The sequence below is a fragment of the Poecilia reticulata genome, linkage group LG9, assembly GCF_000633615.1.
Source record: "Poecilia reticulata strain Guanapo linkage group LG9, Guppy_female_1.0+MT, whole genome shotgun sequence".
Lineage (NCBI taxonomy): Eukaryota > Metazoa > Chordata > Actinopteri > Cyprinodontiformes > Poeciliidae > Poecilia > Poecilia reticulata.
In genome coordinates this window covers 28,130,971-28,155,164 of record NC_024339.1, presented here as the reverse complement: position 1 = coordinate 28,155,164, position 24,194 = coordinate 28,130,971, and the positions used below count along the sequence as shown (strand labels likewise).

Genomic DNA, 24,194 nt, shown 5'->3' with positions numbered 1-24,194 from the left:
TTTCTGTATCCCAATAACACTGATTAATAGCAAGTCCTCATCGCCAACTTTCTGTTTTGTGAGAAATCAGTTCAATCTGCTCCCTTTGCTGTCTAACGTGAGCATCGCTGGGAAGTTTTAAACTGATTGGCTTTGAATGGTGTTTCATGAACATTTTATGCCTGCGGTAAATGTATCCCTCGCTGTTGCTGACTTTAGAGTTTTCAGAGTCCTAAGCTGTGCGGGAAGAGCACTAATATGGCCTTAACTGTCAGGATGGTGGTTCACCTCTTTGCTGGCCTCTTTCCAAACCCCTTCCTGGCTGGAGATTGCAAAGTGGGACATTGGAAAGGATATGCTTTATTATCTGCCTCCTGCATGATTAATTGAACATCTGTTCACTTCATGACAACTGACCCCAATTCCCCACTGTTTATCCTCTGTATATACAGTTAATAAGCCTGCAGTGAAAGTGTCACATAAGAGGTCAAGACTTCACTTTTGGCAGCCATCTATATTTCACTGCTGCGATGTCAGCTTTTGGGTCTAGCTTGACGGTTTGCCTTTTCGCTGATGAACCTTGGCGGAGAGGATTAAAGTCTGGGCGGAGATCCGAAATGAATCCTGGATGATTTTTGTTTTTTTTCTGCTAGAGAGGTCTTGTCACCAGTTGGCTGGCCCCCCTACAGATGTGGTGTGAAGCTGAAACCTCCCTCCTCCTCTCCCTCCTGATTAGCAGAGTCTTTGTTCCGTTGGTGGTGGCACGCCATGAGGCATGATTGCAGTGGGCAAACTGGCAGCTTTAAAGAAAGCCTGCCGCTGTGCCGATCTGCATCACACTTTACCCCCCTCCTCTCTCAGCATAGGGAAAATCAAATCAGGTTTTGTTTGTTGTTTGGTCTCTGAGCATTAGGCCTCTTTTTAAGACTCAGGTATTGTGATTTTTTAAAAAATTTTTTTCAGCTCGATCCATGTACAATTTTCTAGACAAAGGGATGTTTTAGTGCTGGTGAGGAATTTGTGAAGCAGAGCCAAAGCAGTTATTTCTGTTAATGAAGTATTGGTATAATGAATTAAAGTTTTTGATTTTTTTTTTTTTCTTTTTTGTGTGCCTACACCGTAAAGCATTTCTGACTCACCCGATTGTTATCTGTCTTTTTGCAGGCTGCTTCGATGGCGCTGAGCAGCTTGGGCCATGTATATACCGCCATAGGGGACTATCCGAATGCCCTCGCCAGCCACAAGCAGTGCGTCCTGCTGGCCAAGCAGTCCAAGGATCAGCTGTCTGAGGCTCGTGAGCTGGGAAACATGGGAGCCGTCTACATCGCCATGGGAGACTTCGATAATGCTGTTCAATGTCACGAGCAACACTTGGGCATCGCTAAGGCCCTGGAAAATAAAAGAGAAGAGGCCCGCGCTTACAGCAACCTTGGCAGTGCCTACCACTACCATCGTAACTTTGACAAGGCCATGTCCTACCACACCCACGTCCTGGAGCTTGCGCAGGAGCTGGAGGAAAAGTCCATCGAGATGAGGGCGTACGCAGGGCTGGGTCACGCTGCTCGCTGTATGCAGGACTTGGAGAGAGCCAAGCAGTACCATGAACAGCAGCTGTCAATCGCTGAAGGACTGAAGGACAGGGCTGCAGAAGGAAGGGCATCCTCCAACTTGGGTATGTATGTCCAATGTTTCAGTTGATTGATGAGTGACAACAGGATGCGTATCAAATTCAACGCTAAGGAGATGGGAAATAGATTTAACTTCCTTAATTTACATAGCACTTTTCCAGTGATACAAACTACGTAAGGCTACTAGAGCCACATTGGTAAGTAATTTTTCTTTTAATTTAGAAGTAGCAGTCAGTCAGTTGCTATGGTCCACTCCAGTTATTAGAGAGGTTGATCATTATTTATATCAGAAAAGCACTGAGATGTTGTCACAGTGCTTTGTGGGAGAAAGACGTTACTGCAAAACAGGGTTTTACCACTTCTGCTTTAACAAAAAGACAAAATGATAGCAAAGTTAATATTTTAATCTGTATTTAGCATTTAATATTAGCATTTAGTGCTTATAGTAAAAACACAATTTGAGAGAGGATACTTTTATCTTGCCGCTGACATTTGTGAAAGACTGGCAACATTTCCAAATCTTGCATGCGGCATGTTAAACAGAAGATGGCAGCTGAAAAACATTACACAGGGCAACTTCACTGTGATATTTTTATCCTTTATGCCATCTGCTGAAAGTTTCACGCTCTCTCACTCTCAAGTTGAACGAACCACTTAGATGTCTCAACATGGTATAGAAAATAGTTTCTCTTTAGATTGTTACATCTTTGTGCTTCCTCTGATTTTAAACACCTTACTGACCCTGAACATGGTTAACATGAGGTCTTCTTCACTCACTAACAGCTTTCACATGAAAGAGTTTTCATGGTCAGCTTTCACTTTTTGTTTCTGACCAGCTGGTCACCAGTCAGGTCAGACCAAGAAAAAAAAAAACAAACAAACAAAAAAAGAAAGGAACATCCACTTCTGGTCACCACTTGACTTCTTATTGCATCTCTGTTTGGAGTAACCTTTTGCACGACTGCAGGCGTTTCCAGGAAGATAACCCAGTCAGCCACAGAGCAAGCTACCAAATGCCACACAGAAAGGCCCAGTTTGTACAAAATCCCATTTTTAAAATGTGACCCAAAATGCTGCATGTTCAAAATACCACAGTGTGGCTTTCTATATGAGACATCAAGGTAGCTAACATGGTAGATGATGCCATTTCTAAAACTCTGGGAAGTTATTAAATCAAGATTCATACTGTCTTCTGTCTCAGTCATAAGGAGACACACAATTCAATACACCTGCACAGCTATGAGTATAATGCAGCTTAACATTTATATTAAGAAAATGGATGGATGGATGGCATTTATATTCAAATTAAACAGTAAAGAAGAAACGACGTATATTTAAAAAAATGATGGAACAGAAAATCCACATGGGCATTAAGGACAACAGTGACTTAGTAATAACACAAGTAATAAGCAATAACTAAGTAATAACTTGTTGGCATTAAAAACAAGCCAACAAACCTCAACTCACCTACAGTAAAAACATTTCATCAATACTTAGATGTTCAACTTCTTTCAGAAAGAAATCAGAGATAAGTCAAACTTCTTTTAAGATTTTTTGCAGGCTGCCAGATGTGCTTTCTTCTCTCCTCCATATCTACTGAGCAGACTCCATGAAGAGGGCACTGTCTGAAACCTCTGTTAAGGCACCACTCAGCTGTCAGCTTTGATGACTGAAGTCATGCATCTTCACTGTTTGCAGTTGAGTTTAAAACAAAGATTTGCATTTGATTAGTTAATATGACGTGGCCTAGTTTGGTCCTTCATTTGAGAAATTATCCATGCAGGTTAATGGCGCAAGAAGTCTTTCTGATTTATTTCTACAATCCACACATTTAATACTATTTCCTCAGGCTCTACCAGAAATGACAGATTCAAAAACCTTTTGGGTAAGGAGACTTGGGGGATGTTTCAGTGTTTTCAGCAGTGAGCAATTGATGTTTGTTGTAGTTTTGTCTGTTTTAAACTTTGAAATTGTTGCTCTGACTTTGCAGCTAATAGTAATAATCAGTAATATCCAGTAAGAAGAAAAATGTTGGTATAGTAAGGCGACATATCTGCCATTGACCATTTTGTCAAGTCATATTTCTAGGCCAGAGAAACAGAAAGTCTTGCAGTAAAAGTTTCCAGACACCCTGACAACCTTAAAAATGAAGCAAAGTGAAGTTATATTTCTGTTAAAGGAACTTTTAAGCATACCAGTAATTTGTGATATTATTGCATTAAAAGCAATGATTCCTGAAAATGTTTTTTCTTTAATTGAATAAATGTATTGAATGTTGGATTTATTTACTTTTTGTTTTAAAAATACGTTCCTGTAATAAGTGCTGAAAATAGGTATTTGCACATTTTAAGCAGAGTTGCTGAATCTTATATTCTTATGTGATTTCTCTTTTGAATATGAATTGAAATGGAGTAAACCCACTTCACTGCAGAAGGGCGTCCAATCCAAACCTGTAGGGTGGAGTAGATTTATGTCGTCATACAGAACCTCCTTAGAGATGATCAGGCTTCATTCTTAGGTACCAAACGTTTTGTTTTCGGTGCAATCTGGGCACTTCTAGAATGATTCCAACTTTTGTCCAGTTCGATAAGAGTGAGTGAGGACAGGAAAAGTGGACTCCTCAGAATGAATGTTAATGTTCAGTTAAAAAAAAAAAAAACTCTAAGTTTTCTAAAAGTTAATTATTCTGGACAAGTACGCTTGTTTTGTTTTCTGTTGAGTTTACAGCATGAGGGTCTTCATTTCCTGTTTGCATTTCCACAATGCCTCGGGCTACATTCCTTTATCTTCATTTAAATGAGCTGTTTACTTTTTTCCGAAGATATTTATGGTCCGTATGTCAGCGATGTTTATGCTGCTTTTAAGAGAGACAATCAGTATGTTGAATGCGGTGCCATTATTTAATTTCCAGCTGTTGTGCTGTATGCAGAGGATGTGAGGGCTACATTTAATTCCTGTTGTTGAAAGAGTCTCGCAGATTGTGCAAGATTAGATAACAGAGAAACAGCAGAGTAAGCTGAAAAGTTATGTTAAAATCAAACGTAAACTATAACACATCCTGTCAAGTCAGAAATGAAGCTAAAATCCTAAAACAATATGTGTGTTTTTAACCATATTAACGCTGCAGAAAATATTCTGCAATTTGGCCTGAACTATATCTAAAATAAAATGTATAAAATTTTAAAAAGTCACACATTACAAGTTTGCTTGAATTTAGAAATCTCTAGTGTAGGACTTAGTGATATGGAAAACACATTAAACAAATAAACAAGTAAATTAATAAATATGATGAAATTGTTCTCTTTTTTTGTTATATTTAAGATTTTATTACAGAACCCTGTGCTCTGCTTTCTTTTATTACATACTTTAATATCCCAATATTTACTTGATTTTTATTATTTAAATGTGTGAATTTATATAATTATATAAATGAATGGGCTTGGACCACAACCACCCACTCGTGATTGCGTTAGGAAATGATAAGTCATCCAGAGCTTCTTCAAGTCCCACTTTGTAAACATCCTCTGATCAGTCAGAGGAAGAAACCAACTAGAGTACATCACCTGCTCATTTGAAATATGTTGTATATCTCAATCTTTTAAGAAATCTATGAAGTCGTGAGGGGCTGCACAGAGCTGTTGCCTTGTAGTAAGAAGGTTCTGGGTTCGATTCCTGGCCCCGGTCTTTCTGCATGGAGTTTGCATGTTCTCCCTGTGCTGTCAGGTTAATTGGTCTCTCTAAATTGTCCCTAGGTGTGAGTGTGTGTGTGTGTGTGTGTGCATGGTTGTTTGTCCTGTCTGTCTCTCTGTGTTGCCCTGCGACAGACTGGCGACCTGTCCAGGGTGACCCGGCCTCTCGCCCGAAACGTTAGCTGGAGATGGGCACCAGCAACCCTCCCGACCCCACTGAGGGACAAGGGTGTAAAGAAAATGGATGGATGAAGTCGTGACTGGCTTGGCAAACATGTCCACATGTGTAATTTTAAATGCTTTGTTTTTTGTTTTGTTCCTGCATCTGTTTTTTGTAATGTCCTTGATGCAGTCGTAGCATTTGTTTACTGTAATATAAGTCAGTCCACATGTTTGTAAGTGGAAGAGATGTCTCTTTTTTTAAGCTTTATTACTTAATTTAAAGCTTTTTTTTAATGCCTCTTTAAACAAAAAACCCAAAGAAGGCCTGGATCAATTAAGCCAATGGCTACTTGTTACTTTGTAACCTTTAATATGTGCTGGTTCTGATCAAATAACCATAAATGTAGTGCTAGCAAGATTCTACATGCTAGTACTGCATTTACCATGGCAATCTGGGAATCCAGCTAACCTGTCATCACTCCTGCATGAGAAGCCAGGTAAAGAAAAACCGACACGTCTGATCAAGAGCATAGAACTTCAATGCACAGAATGTGATTTGTCTCACTGTCTCACTGCTTTGGTTGAACACTTTCTAATCTCCTCGATGACATAATGTCATCAAACAATCCACCTTTAATCTACCTAATCAAGTGCTAGCGCCTTAATATGCCAAAAAATGAAATTAATAGCAGGGAACCTCAGGGTGTAAAACTGTCCTTTTGGCTTTTTAGTATCCTATTAGATATATTAGATCAGCAGCTCCTCAATATTTAGGCCAGCAATTACAACCAGACCTGGATGACTTATGACGGCCATTAAGGTGATGGTAAACCAGACTCTAATGGACAACTAAGAGGTACAATAATTCCTTCCAAATGAATTATTCCTTAACCTAACATCTAAAATCGCGGAGGCAGACAGTAGGGTTAATCGGGCAAACATAAATTGAAGCCGTGCTCTACTCTGCTTCGCCACACCTGATGGTCACACACACACACACACACGCACCCCCCCACACACACGCTCACACACACAACGTCTGGGCTGCTTTTAGCTTCAGCGCCAGCCTAAATTTAACCCAGGGACCTGGGAACAGGTTGACATAAATTAGATGCTTCAGTGAGAGCATTTTATGATTCTTCACTACATGTGAGCTTTATTACGAGTGGGCACTCTGTGTCAGGCGGAAAATTTATTCCTCTGCTGCATGTGGCGTGATTGCATGAGAGAGTGTGAGAGCACTTTTATTCATCATAAACTGCGATATTACAGTTCGCCCGGTTACGACGGCGCAATGATAATCCAGCTGATTTAGTGTTGGGAGGCCTCGAGTTGATGATGGAGCACGTGTTGAGTGAGCGGGGCGGTGGCGGCGATGCCTGTTGCTCCGCGGGCGCCAAACGGTCGGAGTTGGACGGTGATGTGGACGAAGCAACACTTGACATCCAGGAGAGAGAGAGAGAGAGAGCCTGTTGTCTGGGTCTTAAGCGCTACCTAAACTGTTAGCACTTCTTGCCGCCTGCTTTCTGCCTCTTTACTTTTTCCATGCTTCCTCCTCTCACTCTGCCTCTCCTCTCACCCCCACTGATTCCAATCTGCAGCTGTCAAGCTCCCAGTAATTGAAACTGACTTGATGAATCGCTTAATTACCTTTAATAGCTGATTCGAGAGGAACTGAATAATGAAGATAACGGAGAATGAAGTGGAGGTTGCGAAGCGTCGGTCTGTAATTGCCCCATTGTTGTTGTTTTTTGTTTATGGCAGGAGGGCGTGCGTTGTTTTTTCCGCCGTTGGTGCCCACGAGCCTGCTTAGCACAAGAAGATATGGGGCTAAAACTAACGGGATGTTGTTTCCTCGCTTCAAAAAAAAGAAAAAGAAAAAGAGAAAGAGGAGCAGATGATCGCGAGAAGATTAACAAGTGAAGATGAAAGCTGTAAACATTGTGCTGGTAATGGGAAGGAGAAGTCGCAGAAATGAGCAAACGCTTATTATAATTGCATGTGGGGTGGGTGACATAGCTCTGAGGGACGGTTGTGTAAAGATTGCAGCACTTTAATATCTAACCATGATGCCCAGCGGTACCAACAGCATAGGCTGAGCACACGCTGACCCATAAAGGATATGGAAATTTTGCATTCCAGTCCTATTTATAATTCATCAATCGGCTAACTTACCCTTCAGTCAGCAATATTTCATGTCTGAGACAGGACATAAGCTTCAAGCTGCCACGCACAATGCTCTGGAAAACCATCCCCCCGTTTACAGACATCTGATCCGTTATTGCCACAAAAATTCCAGAAAATCAAAAAGTTGTCGGTATTGAAAAAAATTATGTGTATTTAATACAAAAACATGGTTTAAAGCTATGGTTGTTTATTCAGAGGAAAAAGTTACCTCGACCAGTTCTGCCTTGTGATCACATGGGCCAAGAGATTTCAAAAAGCAACACACCATCCACTCATCTAAAGAAATTTGTCATTGACATCTACCAGTCTGGAGATGATTACAGAATCAACCAAAGTTGCTTCAAGAATTCATCGACTGCTCATCCAGGAGGTCCCAAAAGGACCCCGAACAAAATGTAAATTAAATCATTTCATATGAAATGAGGTCTACTTTTGATGAATTTCAACATCTGTCTGCTTGGGGAAGAAAAATAATTATTCCCATCTCACAAAGATAGTTTTATAGAAAAGCTTGCATTGGAGCAATGTAATGTTAGTTCCATAGTGACTTTACTAGAGCACCTGAATGCCCTCTTGAAAACATTTTCTGCAGCATTAAACAGCAAACATTACCACGTATGTAACTGGAACGGCAAGGCTAAATGCATAGCATGTGTATAATTAAGTCTCTCCCTACTACAAAGCACTGCAGCCTCACTTGCCTCAGTTAAGGTCAGTGTTTGTAGTTCTGACTGAGCAAAAGGGCCAAAAAAGAACACAGATGGTCGTTTTACCTTTGCCAAAAACATCTTGATGTTTTGTAAAATCTGCTGACTCTTCAGAAAAAGAGCATCATGTAAACACGATGGTGGTAGTGTGAGGGTTTGGGCCTACTTTGCTGCATTTTAGTTCTGTGTGTCTTGCCATAACTGACGGAACCATGAATCTGCTCTCATCCAGACGATCCTGAAAGAGAATGCCCCGCATTCATTTTGTGACCTCAAGCACAAAACTTTGGTTATACTGCAGGGAAAGCACACCAATGGAGATTCTTTGGAATCACCTTAAAGAGGCCATTCATGCTGGGGAAACTTGTAATGCAGCTGAATTAAAGTAATTCTGCAAATTAAAGTGGGACAAAATTCCTCCACAGCAATGTAGAAGACTCACTGTAAGTGCTTGATGTGCGCTTTTACGGCCCAGAAGCCCCACAGCTTACGACCTGTCTCCGATTACAAATATTTTCTGCTATAATTGACATTTGTGATATTCTCCAAACCTAAGTGTGGTTCTCCCTCCCCCCTTTGCTGTTTAGCTTCAAATAGACATTTAACAAGCTGTTTGGAATGGCTTGTTGTTGTAGCTTTGCCATTATGTCCTTGTTGTCCTGGAATCATACCTCCTTATTTAGCCGCGTGTCTCGAAGAAGTCGCATGGAGGGTTGACACCATCAGCTGGAAGGGCCAGAGCCAAAAGTCCTAATTAAACCTTTCTTCCCCCACTTTTCTTCTTATCCAGCCTCCTCGGGGATCGGTTTCTGCTGATCTGCACAAAAAACAACCCAAAAGCAACAGAGAGAGGAAAACAACAGTGGGGGAGAGGACACAAACACATTCAGAATCAGAGTTTTGTACTGAAGTGCTCTGTAGTTCGGCTATTTTTCTCTGGTGTCGGGAAAACAGAAAACAACTTCCAGTTGACGTTAAAGTGCTTTGTGACCTTGGTTGACAAACTCCTTGGGCTTATAAACTTTTCCCAATAAAAGCTTCTGCTGTTTTGCAAGGCATAAGAGGATAAGCTTTGGGAAGGCATCCAGAACATCAGTTGCATAACGCTGCTCTGACCAGACATCTGATCTAGGCTTTACGGCATGTCTGACAATGAGGCTGTTGCATAGCCGATGCTGAGCTATGTGTTTTTATTGGCAATGCTTAATGCAAGTTACATTTAATGCAGTTAACACTGCTCTTGAGATCGGTAAAACCCCGCATATTGAAATGGAAAGCTTGTTAAATTTTGTAAGTGAGCACAATATGATGAAATACAAAAAAAAACAACTCTTTTTGGGATATGGAACAAAGAAACAAACTGAGTTCTGTACATGTCGATAGAAAATGAACTTATGTTGCTCTTTTCTGGTCATATTGACGACTCACAGCACTTGATGCTACAGCATCATTCTCCCATTTGCTCTCGCATAAACATGTCAGATCAGTGGGGAACTTTAGGACTAGGTGCCTTGCTCAAGTGGCAAGAGGTGAACCTGAAATCAGACCTTCAGCTTTATAATTGCCAGACCCCTTACTCTTCTTATTATGCCAGAGTAAATAAACAAAAATAGAAAAAACAAAATAAAGCAGAGCAGTTCCAGTTTCTGGCAACATATGCTGAATGTATTTTACAATGACAGTGGAACCGCGTGGCCTCGCTTGATCATATCCTTACATTTAAAAAACTTTGTTCATTACTATGTCATTTTTGGCTGAAGCTATGCACCTCTGATGTTTTAGATCTCTGTTGAAGAATTACATCATGGCATGATGTAATTCTGCTTCTGTTCTGTGCGATAGTTTTCCACACATACTGTAAGCATTTTTGCATCCAGGCCAAAGAGTTCAACTGCTCTCGCATGTTTGCTGTGACAAATTTCTACCCTTTCTAAAACCTCCCCTTTATACACCGCTTATTGCTGGTTTGTCACATAAAAAGCACTGTAGAACACATAAATGTTTGTGGTTGTAATGTGACAAATTATTTTAAAAAAAACACAAAAAAAGAGGTATGAATGCTTTTGCAAAGCGCTGTAGCTTTTTCCGTCGAAATAACCAACATAATGAGGAGAAAACAAGTATCCCTTATCGCGCCGTGTAGCAGCAGCTGCTGCTGCGTCATCATTGCTGCTTTGTGGTTGTTTGGACATAAATCTAGTACTTTTCTAGCCTTTATTTTCCCTTTCAACTGCCCACAGCTGGAGCAGACCACAACAGGGACCAGACTCGCCTGGAGCACTGAAGAATAGAGATTATTCTGTTTTGTTCCTAAGCCTCTGGAAGCAGCAGCGAGTCTAGATGTATTATTAGTCTGACGAGGACGGGGAGTATGAGAGGCCTGAGTTTCCAGTGGAATTTAGAGAGCTTAATTGCTCAGACAGGATGAATGAGGGAACCTTGTGAGGAGAGAGACGGTAAAAGTAGTTGGGAGCTCCACACACAAAAGGCCTCTTTCCAAGGTGCTGGTGACAACCTCCAATCTCTATTAATTCTCATGTAAATGCTAGCTGGCCAAAATACAGGAAGCAAATGGAACCGTGGTCGGAGAGGTGGCGTGACGCTGGAGTTACCAGTATGCCGCTCCCGTGTTGTTCTGCTTGAGAGATTTGTGCTTGTGAAGCTTTCTAGCCAAGCCTCAAATTTCTGTTTGCTGAAAAACACCAGCACCAAATCGCTCCCCCTTCGTATGACTATGCACTGAACTAGAGAAGTGGACTAGAGAAGTTCTGTGAAGCACACTCTGAGTTTTTGTCCTCACTAAAGTGTTGTTCACCGTGTGCAGCTAATATTCCACTCGCTGCAGTGCTATTAAATGTAACAAAAGAGCTATGGCATCCTTCTGAGCTAAGCAACTGTGCCCTTTTCCAGGAGCATCTGCAAATTCAGCATGAAATGCAATCTGCAGGAGATGGTGCAGTGCAACAAAAAAATAGTTCATTCTGAACAGTGTACTTATAAGCAGTTCTTGGAATCAGATGTGTATGCGTGTGTGTGTATGTGTGTAAACAGGTCAGGGATTGTGTGCTTAGAGAGCAGAAGGAGGGGTGAAGGTCAGTCAGAGTCGAAAGGACAGCTGGAAGACTGCATGTTGTTGTTGGAAGATCACCTACAGGGCAATCACCCACTTGTCTATTTTGCTCTTTTTTTTACATATATTTCTCATGTCTGTGTATCAGTCAGATCACAGGGAATCTCTACGCACATAAGTAAGGATTTAGTACCTTAAACCAAACTCACTTCAGTTCCATCCATTTCTGTGGATTCAAGGAGGCTCTTCAGTCTGCTACTTCTAGTTCACACCGCAGGTCGTTAAATGCTCTGTTGTACTGCTGATTTCTTTATAAAGCAAATTTAGGTTCTTAAATACCAACAACGAAAATGTCCTACGGCTAAAAAGAAGTCTCTTTTCAATCCTTTTTTTTTTGTATAATGTAATAATTGCCTACAGAGCTTTGCAGAAGTATTTATGCTTTTTACAGTTGTTCAGATTTTGTGACATTACAGGCATATGTAAGCTTTAGTGTATTTTACTGGAACTTCATGGTGGTACATCATTGGTAAGTGGGAAAGAAAAAATGATTCTTGGTTTTCACAAACAAGACATTTTTGAGAAGAGTGGCGTGTGTCCCCGCAGTGACACATGGTAGTGGCGACGTCATGCTATGGGGATGTTTTTCAACAGTAGGGCCAAAACTTTGTTCAGAGCTTTTACATTGTAATCTCTCAAGCTCTTGTTTAAGAGTGTTTCTCTCCCAGCAGAACAACAATCATATTATGTTCCTGTTTTTGCATATTGGGATGTCCTAGTCAAAGTACAGACACCAAATCAACTGAGAATTTGCGTCAAGAGAGATGAGTGACCTATTTTTTTCTGAGACTTTAGTGTGTAGTTGTGCAGAACAGGTAGAAGTACCAGAAGATTTGGTCAAGTAAAAAGTATTGAATCAGGGGATGTGAATATAAAGGTATAAAAAAAAGGGGGGAAAAAATGGAAAAACATTCACCATATTCCCTCTGATTCTCCATTATGCACTACTTTTGTACTTTATTCTGCAAAATATTGATAAAACACTGAAGTTTGTGGCTGCAATGTGACAAAATGTAAAAGAGAGAAAGAGTCTAGGTACTAATTATCTTTGCAAGTGGCTCATACTCTTTGTGTTTCTGCTTGTTGTCGAAGGAAATAATGACTTAAATGCAATATTTCTTCGATTTCACAATGAAAACCCCAGAGTATAAAAATATGTTAAGACATAAGCATCTCATTTCGCATTTATAATTGGAATATAATCAGAATAGAAGAAAAAAGGAATTAATGTTGAAGATTTTGTATGTTTACATTCAGGAACTGAAGCGAGATCTACCCTACTTAACATTCTCTTCTAAATTGTTTCATATTTTTACATTTATTTTTTTATCTGCATTTCTCAACGTCGGTGTGGAATGCCGTTAATAAGCCATAGTCGAGGTTTGTCAAACATTCTTTGTCATTACTTATGAAAGGAACTGGAGCTTCTTGACTTTTTAATGTCAACACTGTCCTACGTCATTGGGATTTTACTTACATAGTATAATTAGCAATTTAATATTTACACATATCAACCTCTTTTAATTAAGATTCAAGCAATGTTGTAGATTTTCTCTTATTGTTTCAGGCTGATGGTCTTTCCTTTATTCTCAATGCCCCCCTAGTAACAGTGGGCCTTCTTCAATGCAGTAAAACTGACAAAATGATTTATTCAGAATATAGCATCATATCTCACAGTCGTCAGTGCAGACATGCTTTTATGTAAAGTTAGTTGAATAATGAACAGTGACAAGGCATTGCCAAGTTTTTAATGTCTCTGGTTACACGATTCTGATATACCATTGTGTAAATGGATGTGAATGAAGTGCACATGTTTAGTCAACACACCTTACGCACTAAATCATATATCTGATTTAATCAGAGGACTGATATATTTTCAGGTCTTGGCTGGTTATGGCAGGATGCTATTATGGCCACATTAGTTATCTGTATTTACTGTCATGTTTGGAATGGTTTTATTTACCATTCTACAGGATGCCATTCCCTCAGGCCTCCATAATCTTCTTACCATATAGGGGGCATAGAAATATTTTCTGGCTTCGAGTGTGGCTCCAGGCGTAGCCTGGGGCTTATGCCGTTTTTTTTTTGTGGTTTTTTTGCCAGCAGCTCCCAAGTCCCCAACCTGAAACCTGCTCATGCTTCCCCAGCCTCCAGCCCGCCCGCCTGCTTTAGCCCTGCGTCCATCACCAAGACCCGGATCCATTTTTAGCCTGCAGCAGGAACATGTTAGCTGGTAATACATCAGTAGACATTATGTCCTCGGTAACATCAGTATCCGTTGGGGGAAAGCATAACCTTGGGAGTGACTTTGTGGCTGTCGGTGCTCCTTCACCCAGCCAGCTGTGACTCCTAACGTGACTCCAAAGTTAGGCAAAGCTGAGGATTTTGTCCAAGGAGGTAAAATGTTTGAGCCGCTGATGTGGGAACAAAAGCTACTGTTTTTGTGCAAATAAAAACATAAATTCACTTTATTAATGCTAAACTTGCTAGACTATTATAAGTGTTTAGGCAAACATAACGTGTTTTTTCATGAGCCAACGAACATGTGAAAATAGAAACTAGTAGGAAAGAAACTTTGGTCAAACTCTGTGATTTATAAATCAGATTTTTTTCTCTCTTTTTTTTTTTTTTTGCTGCTGTCTGTGTTTTGTGCCGCCATACACTTTGCATGCTAATTCTAAAGTACCACAACCTGATGTTTACTGGGTCACTTCAAGTTTTTTTTTCCCGCTTTCATCCAGAGAATGAAAGCAAGCACATAAACAGCAGATCAGATATGATTTGTCAGCAAGTCTTTGCGACATGCTGAACAATTATCCTAAGTGGCTTTGATTATATTTTCTCCAACAAAGACATCCAGTTGAGACATGTTTAATTAATCGTCTCCTTTACACTTGAATGAAAGACTGATGATGCAGATTTCACTCATGTTGATGAACAAGTTCTTGCAAATTCAGAGTACCTGAGTCTGAATTGAACTGTGACTGTTGGAGGGCGTCGACTTTTTTTTCTGTGTGAAAAGTCCTACAATCTTCTAAACATTTTATTGCTGTGAGATTAATGTCTGGAATCTGTATTACTGACATTGAATTAGTCATATATATTCCAGCAGTTCATAGGGTATGAACCATATGATAACCTTTATAGGCAGATGTCACCTAAGAGCTATTCTCATTCTCAGATTTCTTCATGTGATGAACATGATACTGAAGTTAGCATCTGATTCAAAGTTTTCATGTCTGCAATTTAAAAAGTAAATTGATCCCACACCAACCTAAAAGTGATTAGGTTTATGCACTTATTTAGCCACTTTGGATCAGCTGATTGTAGTCCATCTGTAAAAATTCAATTGACAACAGTGGGAAGTTAAAGTAATGACGAGGTTATTATACTTTGGCATAGCCTGTTTTATTGGGGTAAGACAGGTAAAAATGTTTTATGTCAACTTATTTTTATCTACTTTTGTGGTCAAATCCCTCTTTTCACACATGTCCACCATTGCATGCGACTTACTCGGTCACAAGACCCGCCTGTTTGGGTCCCGTTCAAGTGTTTATGTACCCGATTTTCAAGCCTGTAATGTGGCAGGTTTCGGATGAAATAAATAAGAAAACACTCGTGGTGCTAACTAATCCCAACGCCACCATCACCGTCACTGCAAGCCACAGGGTTTCTCTCCATCCTCGACTCTTCCCACTCGGGCTCCAAAACTGTTCTCCTTCCGTGTGTGCCGTCAGTGGCTGCTTCCCACATCCTACGAGGCCATTACTCAACGCCGAAGCAGCAAAGCGACAATGATCATTCTGTATACTGTACAAAAATAGAACGCTTTTTTTTAGCGTGCAACTGGCTTCTCTATCCATCAACAAACAGCCGTATTCAAAGTTTTCACACAATTTGGAAATGTCAGAAAAAGCATAAGATTTGATGTAAGCATTTTCTAAGTGTGCATAAGTACGGAAGAAAGTGAAATTGAATGGAAAAGATATTTGCATTTCAATACTTCATGTCTCGTTCCGTTATTTAAAGTAGTTTCCATCCTACTCTCTATGTGTTCCTTCATGCATTCCTCTCTTAATCTTCTTTCATAGTCTCAGAGGTCTTTTTCAAGTTGCCTATTTAAATCCTGGCCTCTGAAAATATATCTGTCACAAAGCATGGTGAACTTTCATATTTAATCCTTCAAAAATTGTCTGAGAAAGGACTAATAGGCACGGCACATGTAGGATCCCTGCGTGTTGTCCGGTATTTTTAGTAAACCTTTCTATTGTTCGTGCCGGATGACGGATTCAAAGATGAGTTATACAGACGAACATCTCGGAAAGAAAAAGAGCCCCAGCAGATACGCTTTGATGTCTCTTTACGGCTTGCTATGTATTTGTCAGTCTCCATTAGCATACAGGTGTGGGCACACATTTGTTAGCTTAGTGAGAGAATGTATGAGAATATGCCAGACGGCTGCCAGGTTGCAGAGTAAAGCTATTATTTTTCAAAGTATAGTATTTTATCAGAAAAAAATACGCTCACTGCACCGGCTACTCCATTATTTATAGCTTCTCCACATTTATCTCTTTTTTTTTTTAAAGTTGTTTGCTGAGCTTTCCGACCGCTCTTCTCCTACTCCCTCATTTTCACTCCCTCCGTCTTTAGCTCTGATTCTCTTCCGTACTTCCATCCACTCATGTGGAAAAGTTGTTGATTTTGGTAAAATCCCTAGAAGACACAGTCATCAAAGAGTGTTTAGACCATCAAAAGATTTAATTTCGATGTTGTAGCAACTCTGTTTGATTGCACTACATTTTAATGACCATAATTCTGTGGGCGATTGTGTTGTGTAAGCAGAGAACAGATGGCTCAGAGAGCATATTTTAACAACCGAATGACTTGTTTTTTACATGAAGAGCTGACAATGCACATGAATTTTATGTGGTTCCAGCTTTCTCAAGTGTTGGTCTTTGACTTGATTTTTTTTCTCCTCTCTCCTCTTTCCTTAGGCATCATTCACCAGATGAAGGGGGACTACGAGACTGCACTGAAACTACACAAAACACACCTGGCCATTGCTCAGGAGCTGAATGACTATGCCGCCCAAGGCAGGGCCTATGGCAACATGGGTAATGCCTACAATGCCCTCGGAGCGTTCGACCAAGCAGTTCGTTACCATCGCCAGGAGCTGCAGATCTCCATGGAGGTTAATGACCGTGCCTCACAGGCCTCCACCCACGGCAACCTGGCTGTGGCGTACCAAGCCCTGGGTGCCCATGACCGTGCTCTGCAGCATTACCAGAACCACCTCAACATCGCTCGAGAGCTGAGGGACGTCCAGAGCGAAGCGCGGGCTCTGGGAAACTTGGGAAACTTCCACTGCTCTCGAGGGGAGTTTCCACAAGCCGTGCCCTACTATGAGCAGTACCTCAGGTTGTCCCCAGAACTTCAGGACATGGAGAGCGAAGGGAAAGTTTGTCACAATCTGGGTTATGCTCACTACTGCCTGGGCAACTATCAGGATGCTGTTAAGTACTATGAGCAGGATCTTGCGCTGGCCAAGGACCTTCATGACAAACTTAGTCAGGCCAAGGCGTATTGCAACCTTGGTTTGGCTTTTAAGGCCCTAGGAGACTTTACTAAGGCGGAGGAGTGCCAGAAGTATTTGCTGTCACTAGCACAGTCCCTGAACAATGCACAGGCTCGCTTTAGAGCACTAGGGAACTTAGGAGACATCTTTGTCTGTAAAAAGGATGTGACAGGAGCCATTCAGTTTTACGAGCAGCAGCTGGCCTTAGCTCACCAGGTAAGGCTGTTTTGCATTCAATGAGTTCAGCAGAATATTTTTTCACAGAAAAAAAGAAACACACGGGCGTAGTCATGAAGGTATCTGTGGGGGCTAAATATGTGCAAAACTAAGTTGTGCATCTCCTTTAAGTTTCTAAACTAGACACAAACACACATCTGCCACTGTAGGACACTCGACGCTGCACCTCTCCGCTCTGACGCAGTTTGCCCATAATGGGAGAACGCACTGTGCACGTTTTGCGGAAAGTCCACCGATATTTGTTTGTCTTAATTGCACCCAGACTAGATGAGGTATTTTCAATCTGTTAAAAGCTTACAAAGCAAGATAAAAAAAGTAAAAAGCAAGCCATTGTAGTGCTGAATTTATTTAAAAAAACAACTGGGGATGTAACTGAAGTTAGGGCTCATGCTTGCATTCCATTTGCAAATAGGTTTTCCAGCAAGAGCACAGCCAGTACCCTGCAATTGGAACAATATATATTTTTTCCATTTACAAAAAAACAAAATAACATCCTTGTGTTGCTTCTTTGCTCTGAGATAACATTTTGGTGTATTGTTTGCAAAAGACTACATGGAACATTTGAGTAGTCTGATACAATCAAACTTTATTCCACTGTTTTTAATAGTTTTCAGGATCAGTAATGGATGTAGAAAGGCCTTTCTGATGTAAATTCCCCAGTTCGATTTAGTTCTTAATAAGGGAATGACTGCCCTGTCTTGTAAGGAACCTGGAGATCCTTGACTATTTTTTTCTCTGCCCCTTTGATCACTTCAGTGCATATGCTGTGTATTTGTGCCAGAAGAGGGACTAACTGTGACCTGATGCAAAAATAGGTGCAAATTGCTTCCATGTAATGTAATTTAAGGCACATGTTACTGACCTGTCTTTAGTTCATTCTACTCCAGAAAAAAAAAACATCCCATGCAAGAAAACGTCACATCAATGGAGAAGATCATTGAATAACATAACAATCATTAACCTTTGTTTTACTTTCAATTTAGGTTAAGGAGCGCAGGATGGAAGCCTGTGCTTATGCTGCCCTGGGGGCCACCTACAGACTAGTGCAGAAATATGACAAAGCTCTAGGCTACCACACCCAGGAGCTGGAGGTATACCAAGAGCTTGGTGACGTCTCAGGAGAGTGCAAAGCCCATGGCCACCTGGCAGCTGTCTACATGGCCCTCGGGAAGTACGCCATGGCCTTCAAGAGCTACGAGGAGCAGTTGGAGCTCGGACGGAGGTTAAAGGATCCCGTTGTGGAGGCTCAGGTCTACGGCAACATGGGCATCACAAAAATGAATGTCGGGGTGATGGAGGAGGCTATTGGCTATCTGGAGCAGCAGTTGGCTACCTTGCAGCAGCTGAGTGGAAACGAAGCAGTAATGGACCGGGGCAGGGCCTACGGAAACCTCGGGGACTGCTACGAGGCTTTGGGAGACTTTGAGGAAGCGATCAAGTATTATGACCAGTACCTGTCAGTGGCACAGAGCCTAAATCGCATGCAGGACCAGGAGAAAGCCTACAGAGGCCTGGGCAATGGGCACAGGTGAGTCCGGAGTACCTTTCATTGTCCATTTCGCCAAGTCTTTATGTGGCTGTATCTCGACTTTTACTAAGAAACCAAGCAGTTTGAATGTCATTTATCTCTATATGTGCTCACTATAAAGAACCATATAGTTAGAAATGGCTGTGATGAACAGTGCCTAAATGGGAATCTGGTACGAGCTGTGTCAGCAGAAGCCTGGTGCTGCTGGTAGTAAATATATGCAAAGTAGTTTGGTGAGCAGATGTCTCTGAATGGGGGAAGCTCTTAGTATTTCAAAACAACTTCTAGCATCTTCCGTCTCTTTTCCCCGCTGTTTCTCCTCATGCCTTAGAGAGCTGATAGAAACATGGGAAGCTACACAGCAGCACAAAATACAAACAGCTTTTCCCCCAAAATCCTCATTTCGAAGGTGATTTTCTTCTTATTGTGCAGCACCAGCTTGGCACTGCAGCAGTCACACACACACACAGCTGTATTTGCCATGCATGAGTTCAGAAGGGAATAATAGACATCATACGCAAACCCTTCTCATCTTCCTGCAGCTCTCAGTCAAGCAGATACGTTATCACACAACGTTAATTAAGCTGAAGGCTTTTCTTCTTGTAATGCTTCGTTTCAACGGGCTTCCAGCTCTCGACAGTGCATTTGAGATCGTGAATAAAGTCTTTTGGAATACAGTAAAGATGAACAAAATATCAAGTAGAAGAAATTGATGCCCTATATCACGTGTCAAACTCGAGGCCTAAGGACCAAATGTGGCCCACTGTGGCTTTTTATGTAGCCATCTAGACTCTGGGCCGCATAAATAGATTCTACCAAATTACATCACTGTAATGCAGAAGCTGCTATTTATTATGGATTTTAGTTGGTACTTTTATAAATGCATATTGCACAAATGGAATTTGAATGCTCAAAAGGATAAAATATGGATCAACTTTGCTGGACTAAATTTAGCCTTCCTGTTACTAGTGAGCTTGCTCTCTCTCACACAGCCCGAATGAACTACAGGCACGTCTTTGCATGGTGTAGATACTAAAAAGAGCAAACTTTTAGTCCTCTTCACTGAATAATTTGCACACCAAATAATGTTGTTGTTTCCCACAAACTGGTAGCGCCGAGTTATGGTGCCTTCACTGATTGGAGTTTTGGGTTTCTGACCAGTCCAAGTGGATTGGGCTGAAAAATCTGTAGGTTTTTGTCCACTGACAATATATTGCGTCTCCAGTCATATTAGGCCTAAAATATTTTACATAAAGACTTGTGCTGTTATTTTTAATCAATTTATGAACAGCGGGTGAATTTTTAACGTGCGTGTTTTGTGCTTCATTATACTCAAAGTTGACTCTTTACTTTCACCCACAGGGCAATGGGCAATCTGCAGCAGTCGTTGGTTTGTTTCGAAAAGCGGCTGGTTGTGGCACATGAACTTGGGGAGTGCGGTGGCAAGGCGCAGGCCTACGGCGAGCTTGGTGCGCTCCACAGCCAGCTAGGCAACTACGAGCAGGCCATTTCCTGCCTGGAGCGTCAGCTGGCCATCGCTCGCGACACCCAGGACAGACTACTGGAGGGCGACGCCAGCTGTGGCTTGGGTGCTGTGTACCAAGCTATGGGAGAGTATGAGACAGCCTTGCGATGCCACCAGAGTGACCTGGAGATCGCAGAAGAAGCAGGCAGCACCACACGTCAGGCCCGGGCCTACGGCAACTTGGGTCTCACCTATGAGTCACTCGGAAACTATGAGCGAGCAGTGGTGTTCCAAGAACAGCACCTTAGTGTGGCGGCTCAGACTAATGACTTGGCTGCCAAGACGCTGGCCTATGGCAGCTTGGGGAGAACACACCATGCGCTGCAGAACTACTCACAAGCTGTCATGTACCTGCAGGAAGGTGAGTGAGCAGAGGGGAGCATGGAGAGGGTTGCCTTTGTTGCCTGAGCTGATAGGCTTAGAGTTTGTGAATTCATGAATATGAAATTCTGAGCCTATTTATTGCTAAGCCTTTGCCACACTTTTATTAAGCTGTGTGCATGTGTTTGTTTGCAGGTGTGTGTGTGTGTGTGTGTGTGTGTGTGTGTGTGTGTGTGTGTGTGTGTGTGTGTGTGTGTGTGTGGATGCATGTGCGTGTTTTTTGTGCTTTTGTATTTATGTGATATATGTGCACAAGGGGATTTTGTGTGAGCATTGTGCATCTGTGTTTGTCTTCAGAGCTGCATAGGTATAGCATTTGAGTATGTCTGTCTGTGCAAACCTACCCAAATGCTCTCAAAGTATTTCTCCTGTTTACTGTTTTTTTTTTCCACACACCTCTCTATCTTCCTTCTCAGAGCTGCTAAAATAATGTTGTGAGACACGGGCTGACAGAATCCTGCTTCTCATGCTTCACTGTTCCCTTTTAGATTATAAAGGGAAGGATAAAAACCTGCAGCTTGACCTCTCAAAAGTTACTTATTTTAGAGACGGCGCGTGAAGTTTTTATTCTTGAGATTCAGTTCGGTGGAAGAGTTTGTGTATGTCTGCACTGGGCATTAGGAATGAGTGATGCAGACTTAAAATGTTATCGTGATCTTTTCTGGTATTAGAATGATGGCAGAAGTGGTGGTAAAGCTTGTAACCCCTTACTGTCAAAAAATAATGTCCATCAAGCAGATGCTAAATTCAAAAGAAATTAATGGAACATATATATTTTTTATATCAAGTGCGTAGATTATTCAGTTGATTCTGCTGTTGCTAGACAGGAACTACTGATTTTACAACTTGGTCCACATTATTTCAAACGCAGGCTGCTGAAGTTTCACTGTAAGCACGCTGACAACTGGATGTTAGTCTTATGCTCCATACAGCTATAAATAGCAGAACACTTTTCTCTCTTTCTGCTGGCGTCTCATTAAAATGTCTTTAACTGAACGAAACCTCTTGATAACACTAACAACTCCATGCCTCGTCCGCACAACCGTGTTCAAGGGTAGGCTTTCTGCTCACGTCCTGTGAAGAACCCAACCAGTGCTTGTTGAAACCGAGAAAACCAGAGCCTCTCTAAGAAAAGATTCCTACATTTCACCCCGCAGAAAGAAAATGCAGGACGACATACCCCCTTCCATCTCATCCCCATCTTTTCTTAGAGTTAGCCGAGTTTGCTGTGGCCCACACACGCTCTCACTGCAGGCCCGCTTGTTGAGCTTTAATAGAAACAAAGACGACAGGCCATTCTGTCTCCACCCAGTCCCAGTGTTGTCCCCCCACGCTGTCCTTGTATTTTTTCCTCACTTTGGCTTTGAACAAGAACAGCGCCTTCACTATCCTTGACAGCCAATTATTTCTGGCCAACCTACCCAAGCAGAAAAGTTGCCTTATTTTTTCTCTCAGTAACTAGTGTTTTTTTTTTTTTTTTTTTTTTTTTTTTACTTTTCGTGCTTGTTTTTGTGTTTTGGAGTAGAGCTGGAGATAAGCTTCTCTGCAGCTACAGTTGAAATTATTTGACCTTCAAATCGCTGAGTGTTTGTGTATGTGCAATGGTTATTCTGTGTTCTCCTATAACGACTAACCTTCAGTAGGCAGCATAAAAACATAGAAAACTGCCAAGGGGTTATAGAGCTGCTCTGGTGTTTTTCTTGTAATGACATGATATGTTAAACAGTGAGAGGTCTTTCACACCAAGATGCACTTAACATGATCAATATTGTCATTAACACAGCGTGGTCATTGTGCCAACTTGTGATTGTTTTACAGTTTCCTCTTCGTTTCTTTATTGAATACCTAACAAAACTTCCACATTCAGCAACAAACCGTGATGAAAAGCACTTTTTTGTTAAAAAAGTAGAAACAAAATTCATATAAAGCATCAATATAATTACGATCCAAACCCTAATATATAAATTCAACTTTTGGTTTAATGTTGAAATCAGTTTGATCTATCAGATTATGTCTAAACCGATCAAAGAAAAAAGAAGAGAAAACCAAGCAGACATCTTTCATAACTTGTACCAAGTTCTTACAAGAACTTTAGTGTGTTTGCATGCAATTTTATGAAAGATATGAAAACCTTTATTAAACTTTATGCTTTAAATCTGTATGCTAAACTCAGTTTCTTTGATTTCTCGCAGTTTTAGGAACTGGAAAGCATCATAAACCCTGTTTACTGCTGCCGGTCTTGGCCAGGACATTCGTTGTAAAAAGATTGTAAATCTCAATGGGATTCTACTGGTAAATTAAAGATTAAGTTAATGGTTTTTTTTTTATATGCAAAATAGAGTGCAATGACCCAAAAAGTTGGAATTTCGGCATAAAAAGTTGGCTAATGTGAAAGTTATAGAAATAAAACGGTTTTCAATTAGATGCAGTGATCAGAATATTTTGTAAAACTGTGATCTGGTAGTTTCTAAACTTATACCTCATCACCTTAGTGATACACAGAGTAATGTGCATCTACTTGTGAACATATTAGTCTTGATTGATACATCGTCATCAGCTTGTATTGCTTGTACATTTGGAAAGTGGTTTTCCAATAAGACTCAAACGTGGTAGAAAAGGTGTGATGTTACTTCCAATCTGAGTTGCAGTTGTAAAGTCAAATTAAAACCGCATTATCTGGATTGTTGTCGAAACCTCGAACTGTTCTACCAAACAAGCAAAAATTCACAATTACGTTATCCTAACCAGAAGATCCCATAGCTAAGGTTTGCAAGTAAACATTTAGTTTTCTACAGTTAAGACAAGTTAGAAACAAGAAGTTGGATATTTGGCTGCTGTGACTGAAGGAAAGGTCCAGACATAAAGCGTAAAAAATTCAATGAGAACATTATCCCTGCCATGGTTAAGCTCAGGTTTGGATCAATACTGCTCTGGACCTCTGTTGCAGCCAGGAAAAATGCCACTAATAGAGGGAAAAATGTGAATAATAGCAACTTAACCACCCTTAACATCATCAAATATCCACAGAACGACCATTTTTACAATCCAGTAATACCATTGAACATGACATCTTGTTCGGAAACAACACGGAGAAACTTCCCAAATACACAAAACTGCTGCAAAAACCATTAAATATCGGGTGCCCACATTTTTCTTTAGGCCCTGTTCCATTCTGCATAGGAGTTTGGAGTTAAAAAAAAAGATCTTGCTTGAAAATTTTCAAGTTTTATCTTTAATTTCACGGATTTCAGAAATCAGGTCATTTTCTAACTATCCTCAGTACTTCTGAGCAGCAGTCCTCAAACTTTTTAGGTGCCTGCATTTTGAAGATTGCAGCTTAAACAACTGAAGAAAAAAAATGCCCTGAGTTAACACCGTTTCATGTTTGGTCTGGATAATGAGCAATATTGACAGAGCCTTGCAAAAGTATTCAGAACCCTGGAATGTTTTCACATTGGGTAGCATT

General features: G+C 40.9%; 1 protein-coding gene across 3 annotated transcripts in view; it reads left to right on the top strand.

Annotated features, from left to right (window-relative positions):
* The window catches only part of LOC103470552 (tetratricopeptide repeat protein 28), a 229,247-nt gene that overhangs the window by 178,924 nt on the left and 26,129 nt on the right, over positions 1-24,194 (top strand). For all 3 annotated transcript variants that reach the window (XM_008419086.2, XM_008419085.2, XM_008419087.2), the window contains 4 exons: positions 1,144-1,651; positions 16,477-17,273; positions 18,278-18,822; positions 20,185-20,708. In XM_008419086.2, coding sequence (XP_008417308.1) covers positions 1,144-1,651; positions 16,477-17,273; positions 18,278-18,822; positions 20,185-20,708 — 2,374 coding nt within the window. The remainder of the gene's footprint in view (positions 1-1,143; positions 1,652-16,476; positions 17,274-18,277; positions 18,823-20,184; positions 20,709-24,194) is intronic.